Source organism: Bactrocera tryoni, chromosome 3 (assembly GCF_016617805.1).
Source record: "Bactrocera tryoni isolate S06 chromosome 3, CSIRO_BtryS06_freeze2, whole genome shotgun sequence".
Taxonomy (NCBI): Eukaryota; Metazoa; Arthropoda; class Insecta; order Diptera; family Tephritidae; genus Bactrocera; species Bactrocera tryoni.
In genome coordinates, this window is record NC_052501.1 from 22,072,837 (window position 1) to 22,085,152 (window position 12,316).

Consider the following 12,316-nt stretch of genomic DNA (forward strand, 5'->3'; position numbering starts at 1 on the left):
TTGATGAGCACATAGTTGAGTGAAAAAAATTGTGCATCTCCGCCAAGAAAAAGCCTCTAACAAAATCAAATAGCCTTTCGGAGGCGCTTTTGAATGATCGGTTCCGATTACTGCACCAAAAATTCAACCATCAATGATTGGTACAAAAAGCTTGAATGTGGTGAAATGAGCACCGAAGGCGGTGAACGCAGTATATGCCCAACAGAAGTTGTTAACGACGATAACAAAAAGTCCACAAAATAATTTTGGATGACCGTAAAGTAAAGTCGTTCGAACTAGCAGGCACTCTAAAAATATCAACTGAATGAATATTTGAGTATGAGAAAGCTCTGTGGAAAGTGGGTGTCGCGTAAGCTCACTCTTGATCAAAAACAACGACGAGTTGATAATTCAGACCAGTGTTTGGAGATGTTCAAGCATAATAAACTCGAATTTTTGCATCGATATGAGGCAATGAATGAAACATGGTTCCATCATTTCACTCTCAAGTCCGATCGATAGTTATGCGAGTTTAGGGCACACGATGGAACCGCTCCAAAGCGTCGACAAACGCAATAGTCAGCAAGACTAAATAAATGGCAATACTATAGTGTCTATATTATATGTAAGTATATAACTAAAAAGAAGGAGCCATCAACATCGAATATTAGACAGCATTATACCGTTTATTGGACAAAATCGCCAAAAAATGGCACATTTGAAGAAAAAGAAAGTTTTGTTTAACAAGGATAATGTACCGTGTCACAATTCATTGAAAACGTTGACAGAAACTTCTACATCTACGGTATTTTGCAGACCTGGACCCCAGCACCTATTTTCTGTTCACAGATCTCAAAAAATTGCTCGCTGAGAAGAAAATTTTATCGAATGAGGAGTTGATCGCTGTAACTGAGGCCTCTATTAAAGCAAAGGATATAATCGTACTACAAAAATGTTAGCGAAAAGTTTGAGGGTCGCTATAATCAGTATTTCATCCCTGAAGTAGTACTATTTAAATTTATAGCTATATCTGCTTTTCAATTCATATATTGAATATCAAGTTTTCCGGCATCCTTTCAGCAGGCAATTTATAAAATTTTAGTTAGAAAACTGCCTATCTGTTGAGGGACTAGGTGTCTAGAAGGTATAACAAATCAACTAAATACATCGTGCATGTACAGGAATGCAAAAATCGTATGACTTTCTTTACATATTCCTTTAGCGTAGAATAATAAAAATTTGCAAAAAAATATTCGTTGAAATGAAATGGATTTCTTAAATAAATTTCTATTTTTACTTCGTTTTAAAAAGTTTCCAGCTGATAAAAAATATTCAATTAATATTGCTTTACTCTTACTGTTGGATGCTTTTCTGTATGTAATGATGTAATATTTTAAGCTCTTTCATATTTTCCCCGCCAAAAATTCAGCAAAACCTGTAATATTCCTAAAATAGCATAAACTAAAATTTTCTCTTATCCTTCAACAATTTGTAATCAAATTTACATTTGCCCCGGAGAGGCCAACCACATTACGAAAAAAGAGAAACACCTTTAAGCCATAATTTATGCCACAAAATACGCTTAAAAGTATAAAGTGCAAATGTATTTGAATGCAAAATGCACAAATTGCCCGGAAGCACACAAGCTACGACCTTACAACGGTTACGCCCATCAGCATTTATTTATGCCGCTCTTGCTCTCGCATTTTGTTCACACAATTTGCATGCGCCGGTGTCTGCCCTTCCCGTACCGCACTTCTGAAGCGGCCATCGATGCTGTAATATATAAAATTTGTTTCAGAACTTCGCAAGGAAAAAAACTCGTGTGTTTAAGTAACTGACCGAAATTACTAGCAGAAGAGCGGGAGTGGCACAGGAAGTATGTTGGCCTCTTAACTCTTGTAAATAACGGCACTGCCAGCTGTCGCCTCGAACGCTCGATAATACTTTAATACATCTACACATTTGTGCTTTATATATTCAGACTTTACTTGTTGTTTTTTTTGCTTTTGCAGTGCATTGGTTTTATTACGTGACTGCTGCTGCCTCGCGTCTGCTGATTTCTGATTTTTCCGATTTCTTTCTTCCTTTGCTGAACGCTTATTACTTGGCGCTTGACTGCCTATGCATTTTCGATTGCTTGCCGACCAATTGAGTCGCCATTTCATTTGCTCATTTCCACACTTATTTCTTCGATTTTTTTGATTTTTTTGTTTGTGTATCGACTACGCTGGTCTCTGAGCTGTATTACTGGCCGCTGACGCCAATCGGTTGGCAATATTTTTCCCACCATTACGGACCATTATCGCATTTGGGTAAGCGAGCGAGGAGTTTAAAGTAAGATGAAGTTGAAGGACGCAGCAAGAAAATGGTTTTGAAGAAGTGAGACGATGGAGAAAGAGGGTAGAAGAAGTAGAAAGTGGGTAGAAGAAACAAAAACGAGCAAAAAAAATGTACTAAGAGGATATTGGCTTCGAGAAAAGTGTAAGGAAAACTTCATATATGCGTGTAGGAGTGCACTCACTACAGTCTAATGACTTCGTCTTCAACTATCAATATCCTTTTCCGTTTTTAGTTCAAGTTCAGCTTTTATTACTTTTTCATTTGCCACATTTCAGTTTGAGTTTTTTCCTTAACTCGCTACGCAACGCGCCAATGCCTCGCACAATTTGTTCTTGCAGTTTTTGTTATGCTCTCTATCTTTAACTGCAAGTTCTTACTACTTTAGCTCAGCAGACGCTCCAGCACATGCAGACTAGTACGTGTGCATGTGTGTGCTGCATCTTTCATCTTGCTCCTCGATAGCACTCAACTTTTTCATTTCTGTAAGTTTTTTTCGCCTCGTCCATCCGTTCGAGTTTTTCTTGCTCTGCTGCAGCAGTTTGGTATTAAGCCGAGCGATAAGTGCGAGCTAGTAGAGATACTAACGCTCAAGTGCTGAATTGAAGTTGGCGTACGAGCGTCGAGAAGATATCCTCCATTGCACTTGAGTATCTGCTCCACTAAGTATATATCCTTTATACACAAACACACACATACACACATACGGGCGGCATTCATCCAAGTTGCGGCAGACTTCAAATACTGACTGGCAGACAGGAAAGCATGCAAGTAGTGCTAAATAAACACACAATAAGTAACGGCTGTCCATATTCACATGTCTTACGCACACAAACGCATACACATATATATATTTGTGTGTGTGTTCTGCTAAGACCCTGATGTTTTGTATAATATTTGTTAAACATTTTTTTTTGCGCGTGTGTGGCTACAACAGCTTTTATTGAGTCATACCAATATCTGTGCTAACGGAATTGACTATCACAACATAAGAAAGTGTGTCGAGTGTCCGTCTGTCTGTCCCTACGCTTGCTTATGCAACTTTAAGTGGACGTGCGTTATGAATTTTCATATAATATGAATTTGTTCTTATAGAAAAATATTTTTGTGATTTGGATAAGTCAGTAGACGCGTTACGAACGTGTGGGTTGGCATAGCAAATAATACTTTAATAGAAATGTAGGTAACAGCTGTGATACGCTCACTCAGCTTACACTTCATATAGGCCATAATTTCTTTCATGGAAATTATTTCAGTAATATTAAAGTCAAGTAAAACTCATGTAAAAGTATACTAAGCCAGCTGCTTTTATTAAAGCTTTAAGTAGAAAAAGCACGGTTGAGATGTGAACTTACGACTCGACTAATATCTATGATTTGGCCTGATTTTTTCTTTCTTTAATAACCAACATCAAAGGGTCCTAAATTCTTGACCTTGTACTGATAATAAAGGAATGCAACAGGCTCCCAAAAATTAACTACATGTGGCTTACTCATGGAGAAAACAGAATCAATTTAGCCACTGTAAAAGGAAGGGTTACATTAAGAGGAATAAACAACACACATTTTATTTCTTTCTCGATACAGATATTTATAAATCAGCGCCAATCATAAAAATATTTTTAAAGAGGGCTTTTGATTGTGTGAACCTTTTACTGATATTAAATCTATACGTACATATTAGGATTAAAAAAAAATTTCGTAGTAAAGTCACATATGATGTCAGGATGCGATGCAGAGCCCGTATTGTGTATACAACCATTAAGAATTTATAAATACTATGAATACTATTTAGAAAATTATAGAAAAAATTTAAAAACAATGTATATATATTACTCTCTACAAATATAAATTTACTAATATCTTGTAGTATATTCTAAAATTAGATTATTTGCCAAGTTTGAAGTCATGTCTTCTAGTTAGCGATAATATACTTGTAGAAGAAACTCTCATACATCGACAAAGTGCTTTGAAACGATCAGAAATTTATTGTGGTAGCCGATGCCAGTTTCGGTTATGACTTCTGGTTCGCTGAAGGTTCAGCTTCAGTCTTGCAAAAGGCTGAACTATGCAGGAGAAAGTGCTTCCACCGCATAAATAGAACCTAAAAATTTTTGAACGAATGTCTATTTTTTCTTTTCCCAGTTATTGTTAGAATGTAAACCAACTCATTTTAGATATCCCTGTGTACATCTTAGAGCAAATTTGACAAAGCAACAACATCAACTTAACGTTTTTGTCCTTAACTACCTATCGGTTATACGTAACGGGTGATCCAAGTAGAGGTACTTTTCTTTGTAAATAATGTGTTCCGCACACTTCGCTCAACTTATGGTCAACATAATCGGCCTACTGAGCGTACTATTCGCAAAACTATCACCCATCTTGAGGCCCAGTATTCATTATTGGTTAATGCTAGACCGAATAGAACACGTCCATTATGCAGTGAAGAAAATATAGCAGCCGTAGCTCAGAATGTACACTAAGACCGTGGAGAGTCGATTCGGCGCCGTTTGCAACAACTCGGACTGACTGACGTATGGCGCATTTTACGTCGTGATCTTAATTTATTAAATTAAATTAAAGCGTACAAAATACTTTTTTTGCAAGAACTAGCCAGCGACAACCCTCACTCTATGGGCTCTTGAAAAGCTCCAAGAAGATCAGGTTTTTCCAGCTCTTTTTGGCGACCGTTATCGTGCCATGATAACCGATTAATCTATTTGATGCCTGAACTTAAAGCTCGGGATCTCGGCGACATTTGGTTTGAACAAGACGGCGTCATTTTCCACGCATCGCATCAATCAATGGAATTGTTGAGAGAACACTTCGGTGAGCAGATAATTTCAAGTTTTTGGCTGGTGAATTGACCACCAAGAAAGTGTGATTCCACACAGTTAGACTTTCTCCTGTGGGGTTATGTAAAGTCCAAAGTCTTTGCGACCAATCCTGCTTTGATTCAGGCAAAACATCACGCCTAACATTCGCCAATTATCAGTCGAAATGATCGAAAGAGTAATCGAATATTAGAAAATTAGACTCTACAGATGGACCATCTGAGACGTAGCCGCGGCCAACATTTAAAAGAGATAACCTTCGTAAAATAAATGCCAAAAAATGTTCTTTTGAGTGATAAGAAACACCTCCATTAAATTTAAAGTTTCTGTGTTATTTCTTTAAAGATATACGGATATATGAATATATTATTTAGGAAAAAGAGTTATTGTTTCAAATTGCTGTTATCTGAAGTGGGTTTTTCTTTATTTAAAATGTCAGACTAAACTTTCCAACAATTTGTTTGTTTAATTATAGAATAGCATAGCAATAAATCTAATAACCACTTTTCACTCTCTTCTCTATTTGCAGCGTGATGTGCTCATACTGGAACCATCCGGTTCAGATATACTCAGTTGTGTTTCTAAAGGCAAACGAGAGGTATGTTGACGAATGCAAAACACTATTTTAACTAATACTATGAATGGAAACGATACAAAAAAACTAAACAGATAAAATATTTAAATGTAATAAACATAACTATGTAGACCTTTATCACGTAAAAACCTAAATTAGTTAACAATTTAAAATTAAAATGCATGTAAAACATAAATCCCATTATAAAACAACAACATTCACATACATATATTCATTTACCCAACTAACCACTTACATATGTAGTTTACATAACAACTCTCTAAACAAAAGAACACAAGTGTATGAAACAAAAAGCGAAAAACTTTCAAAATTAACAACAAAAACAATCCAATAAAATTTTAACACATTTTGGCAATTAAAATTTAACTGGAAATTTTTAACAAATATACAATTGTGTTTTTTCTCTCTTTCTCCCCCCATAACTTACAAACGTTATATTTTCCTACTTCATTTGTGTTTTTGCTATTGTTGTTTTCACAATTTCTTTGCTTTGTGTGTGTGCTTTAACTTTCATTTTTGGTGCAACGAAAATAAAATAATACGAAAATTACAAAAACAATATGACCAACAACAACTTTAAATGATGGCGACAACAACAACAACAACGATACACACACACACACCCCCATGACCGACAACTTTCTTCAAGAAGGTGGAATGCCGCAATCACATACGCGTCATACAACCGATGGAGTCCGGCTCGCGTCTGTATGTGTGCGGCACGAATGCGCACAATCCGAAGGACTACGTGATAAATGTGAGTATAGATAATGGGGCAAACATTAATTGTCTGCATAGTTGTATATATGTATTTCGTATGGTGGGTCCAAAAAATTATTTTTTTTTTCGTTTGGTACTCTAAAAAATAGGCTCTTTGACATCTCTACGAAAATCTCTCTAAGTAATAGCTCCTACTTGTAAGCAGAGGATTTTCCCCTTAAAGGCTTCTATTTTTTTCTAATCATCGGATATTCATATACCGTTTCCAACTTCTTGGAAATATAACTCCTTGTTTAGATCAGGAAATTGAGTGCTCTGCAAAAAGTTCTTTTAGAATTCTCACAAAATTTTTCGCTAAAGTTAAACGTTTAAGAGATATCCCTCTTCAAAAATCAAGGAAAAAACGGAAACAACAAACATGTAAGGAAAGGCTAAGTTTGGGTATAAATGCACATTTCATACTCTTTCAACGTGCAAGGACTAAAACCAGGGAAGAACTTTGCGGTAGATAAGACTTGTTAGTTATATGGTGTCAAGGGCGAGTTTTCATCCGATTTTATTCATTCTAAGTACAAATATGTACCGTTATGAGAAAAACACATTCCCTTAATTTTATTAAGATAACTCACGTATAGCCGATATATGCGGTACAAAGCCATCTGGAAGTTCGAAAATTGCTGTATTAGGTATATAAGGGCTAAGAGAAGTATTGACCCGATTCAACCCATTTTTGATAGACAGATATATCATTGCCAGGAAATAATTATCACTGAATTTCAATTATAAATCTCACACATTGACTGATGGTAAAAACTCAACTATAGATACTGGGGTCCCCTTATTCGGTACCTTGGAACATGAACAGTATTGAGTCCATTTAGAAAAATTTTGGTCATCAGGAGACACATCTCGAAAACACTATTCTTGCGAAGTTGTATTTTGATATACACTATTAACTGATTCTTGATTTGTATACTGGAAAATCAAAGTTTCTAATGTAAATTAAAATTGTGTTATATGGGGAGTAGGCGGGGCTGTAGTCCGATTTAGCCCATTTTCACACTGTAAGATACAAATGTCATAGGAATGCTACGAACCAAATTTTGTTGAAATCGGTTCGACGGGTCTCGAGATAAGAGATTTCACCTAAAAGTGAGTGGTACCACGCCCACGGTACGATTTTGATACCAGGTCGTATAAAGTTCTTTTATACCACTACGAGGATTAAATTTAATGTCTCGGGCATATCTAGTTTTTGACTTATCTCGCTTTTAGTAATTTTTAACAGTGCCTTTTAATGGAGAGTGGGTGGGGTTATCGTCCGATTTCATCCATATTTACACTGTCGGTACTAGCTCTGATATTATTTGCGTAAGGCAAATTTGGTTGTTGCAATTTCGGTGGCTTAAAAGATATGTACATTAAACTTATTAGAGGGGGGAGGGGCACACCCACTTTTCAACATTATTTTTGAGAAAAAAAATAGAAAACCTTTAGGCAGTTGAAATTGCCGTTACAATTAAGAGTTCATACTTGTAGCCATTTTTATAGACATGTCTAAAACCCTAGTTTTCAGAATACCAAGCAACTGAAAATATGTAATTCTTTTTGATTCACCCTAATATACAATACGTACGTATGTATATAAATAAGTATGTATATAGTAAATATTTAGTTTTAAGTATGCTTAAATATATGTAACTGAGCAATTGAAGAATCTACTTGTATGACATTGTTTGGTTGTTTATGTTGTTGTGTGCCAATAATACATACATATATACTTATATCTAGAGGAATGTAGGGAATCGCATACAATTTAGGCCAGGCGCTTTGTTGTTATTTTATGGCGCTAGCAGTTGACTTTGTGTAGCCACAACTGCCCAATATATTTGTCAACACACACACACATATACACACAGGCACTTGTAGGTGTATATCTAACGGTACGTGGCATTGTCGGGGTACATTTGTACATTGATTTCATTTGTTTGGCATTGTTGCCGCAGTGGCATGTGTGCTTTTGGCCGTTTTGTTGGCAAACTAATATGCGGTGCGGCCGAAAATGCTAACACACACACCGCTCCCGCTGCTCATACATACTTCCCGCTTATCAAACAAACCCCTCCTGCTTAACGCAAATGTACAGACATGTGTATGGACAAGTGTACATATCCACTATTTGCCGTATTTCGGGCAGCAGTGTGTGGTGTGTGTAATAAATGAGCACAAATAAACCTGGATTAGTTGGTTGCGCCGCAAAGCAAGGTCACAAACACACACACATATGCATACAACGCACTCACACTTCGCTAGATTGTGCTTAAGTTCACATGCGTGTGTGTTTGTGTGTAAACAATGGTCGAAGATTAGTTGGGCGGTCAGGACCGTGGCAATGTTTAGCATTAAATTAAAGTCACTATGTGGCAAATGTCTTCGATTTAATTGCGTTGAGGAAATTTATTTAATGCTCCTTAGCTTAATTCACACATACACCGGCACATGTGTGTAATGAAAATCTGTGAATTTGTAACGGTTTTAGTTGCTTAATTTATAGCAAAAGCGATTAGGTATGCGCTCAGCTATGTGTGAAATGGTGCAAATTTCATTATGGAATTTCTAAATTTTTTTAGAATAATAAATTTTTTGTAAATAGTTCATTTTTTTATTTTCTGCGAAAATAATAATAAATTCTAACAAAAATGTGTTCCAATGAAAGATTTAATTTTAAAAATAAAAAATGCAGAGACTTCTGGAATAAAATATAACTTTCTCTCTGTCTCTCTTGGAAACCTTTTCACCTCTTTAAATAAGAAACTTTTTCGGGGAAATTAGTATTAATATTTATACGTCGGTGCCAATAGTACATCAACAAGCTCAAAAACAAAAAAATTAAAAAAAAACCATAAAATATCGCTGGCGACGGCAAGTCTAGTGCCCTGAAAGAACTTCTGTTTCTTCTTTATCGGCGCTTTTGGTGCCACTTGGAGATTACAAGTGCAGCCAGGTCCTTCTCCACCTGATCTTTCCTATGAAGTGGAAATGTTCCTCTGCCTTCACCAGTGAGTACTGTGTCGAATACTCTAACGGGTGGAGTAGTTTCATCCATTCGGATCATCGTTCCGTCGACGGTATACGTCGTTGCCAATGCGCAAAGGACCATAAATCTTCAGCAGAACATTTTTCTCGAAAACTCGTAACACTGACTCGTCAAATGTTGTCATCGTCCACGGCTCTGCACTACATAGCAGGACGGGGATGATGAGTGCTATGTAAAGTTCGCTCTTTGTTCGTCGATCCTATTGTCATGGGTATTTGCTAGAATTTGGTGATTATCTGGTCAGTTGTTGATTTTCCATGTCTAAAGCCAAAGTGATAAGATTCAATCAGTTTGCTGACGGTGAGTTTTAACCTTTTACACAGTACGCTCAATAGAACCTTATATGCGATGTTGAGAATGCTTATCGCACGGTAGTTAGCGCAGATTGTGAGGTTTTTGAGATTGAAGATAGGACAGAGTAGACTTAAATTCCAATCTTCGGGCATGTTTTCATGAGACCCTATTCTACAAGGAAACTAATACATGCTCCTATCAGTTCATGTCCACCGTATTTGAACAGCTCAGCCGCAATCAATCGAAGAAGTTCTAAGCTTAACTATTTTTTTTTGAATAGAGAAAAGTAATGAAATTTGTGTCTTTAAGACTTATTTTAGTGTAAAAAAATATACATATTGTGCCAGTCTTCAGAAACACCTCTTTCGAAAGTGCTTTTAAAGACAATGTTTATTCTAAGAACGCATACTTTCAGAATTGAAGCAACAAACTTGACCTTATATACATAATAGTTTCTAGCAAAATATGTATGTTTATAGCTATACAGTAATTTTTCATAAAACAATGGACTTTGAAGTGTATGCGTTAGATACGCTTCGAATGACATCGTCGGCCGATTTCAAAAGTGCAGTTCTGAGCAAAACCATGTTTAACCTCAGAGCGGCTTCGAAACTACATCTGATTATACATAGAAACATTTTCTTCTCCGCTATTATACCAATTAAGTAATGTTTTTAGGACCATAAAGTATACTTCAAGCCAAAAAAGAATAATCGAGTTTTTGAAAATCCTACTCAATCGGGTTGAGACACAAAGAAAATATTATCCTTTTGATTTATTTTGTAAGGCGGCTATAAAACAATTTTATATTATACCGATATGATAACTGCAAATTTCATGGTAACTCGTAAATTAAACAAATTGTCCATACAAGTACTTCATTTTGACAGTTTAGTTGGTATGTCAGCAACTTCAGAGCCCTAACTCAAAAACTAAGGGACTAAAGCGTGTTTTCAGACAGATGGGCAGACGAATTTATATATTATATGTATTTATAAGGTTCCGACGTTTCCTTCTGGGCGTTACAAACTTCGCGGCAAACTAAATATACCCTGCTCAGGATATAAATATATGTCTTAAACTTGACCTCAACAGGGGGATCTTATAATTACAGAAATATTGCTTTCTTAAGGGCTTAACCCTTACAAATCAAAGAAAGTTTTTTAAGTCATGATCACTAACTTTTTGAGCAAAACACTTCAAAAAAATCATCAATGTGTAATTGCCACTGTCAGTAGCGTTAACCTTTAATTTCTACAAGCAGTCAAGGAAATAAGTAAAAATACAACAAAAAACAACAACATGAACAACCAAACTTTCAGCAAAACAACGCAAACGGGTGTTTACCTTTTTGCCACCTTTACGTCTATTTGTATTCCCTACACCAACTAATGCGTTTACTTTGTTTTTCTTTGCCGATGTGTTGTGCTGCTGGTTGAATGCCTTCACCAAAACTCAACGACAACAACTCAACAACATTGAAATTGCTGACGACGACATGGCGCTCCGTACTCCGTACTCACGTATATTTATCCATATTATTTGGCCCGCAGGCGAACTTAACACATTTACCCAGATCGGAATACGTGCCGGGCATCGGTTTAGGCATTGGCAAGTGTCCCTACGATCCCGCCGATAACTCCACAGCAGTTTATGTGGAGAAAGGCAATGCCTTCGGATTACCAGCGCTGGTAAGTTAAGGCAGAGAAATAAAGTAACCGAGGAAAAAGGTAGAAAGAAAATATGAAGCTGCGAAATTGGAAGCCGAAAAAATGTGTGTAGTTGTTTTTGTAAGTACAACAAACATGCTGTAGGTAACTGCTGGTATACGTGCTGTATGCGCGCTTATTACCAGCCAACTTCAATGCCAACAACAATAAAATTTACGAAAATGCCATTAAAGTGGAAGCATAAGTAAAGAAAACCACGAAAAGTGGCGCAAAGAGAAAAAATTCGGAAGAAAAAAATGTCAATTGTGTAATAAAATTTGCTAAAGAAGGCCAACACAAAATGCGGCTTTGGCCATGTCCTTTACAGCTGCGGCAATGGCCGCCATTTCCGGCGCATAACCCGTCGCACCGCACTGCACCGCACGATTTTAAAATGTGTCAAGAAATGTACGAGCGAATTAAATTATACGCCCACAAAGAACGGAAGCGCAAAAGGTAGAAAGCCAACCGAACCAACTTTCTTTCCTATCAACCAACTTTTTTCACCAACCAACTTTCTTTTCTACAAACAACATCGCTAGTGCCGTGGTCATGACTACCACGACACGTTCAAGGAACAAAGGGTGTGTAATCAGCAAAGAAAGCATTGAAAAGCGGCAAATTCTGTGAAAATAAAATCAGCTAAAGCACAATAATACTATTGACATGGCCGCAATGGCGAATTCGAGTTCGAATTCTGCCAAAATGGCGCGCTAATTTTACACTTTACTGCCTGGCCCTGACAT

At 36.7% G+C, this 12,316-nt stretch overlaps 1 protein-coding gene across 2 annotated transcripts in view; it reads left to right on the forward strand.

Moving 5' to 3' along the window:
* LOC120772083 (semaphorin-2A-like) overlaps positions 1-12,316 on the forward strand; it is a 258,240-nt gene that overhangs the window by 213,798 nt on the left and 32,126 nt on the right. Inside the window, exons 5-7 of one of the 2 annotated variants that reach the window (XM_040100480.1) lie at positions 5,685-5,753; positions 6,400-6,507; positions 11,415-11,552. In XM_040100480.1, the coding sequence (XP_039956414.1) occupies positions 5,685-5,753; positions 6,400-6,507; positions 11,415-11,552 (315 nt within the window). The remainder of the gene's footprint in view (positions 1-5,684; positions 5,754-6,399; positions 6,508-11,414; positions 11,553-12,316) is intronic. The other variant, XM_040100482.1, reaches the window with a different exon arrangement.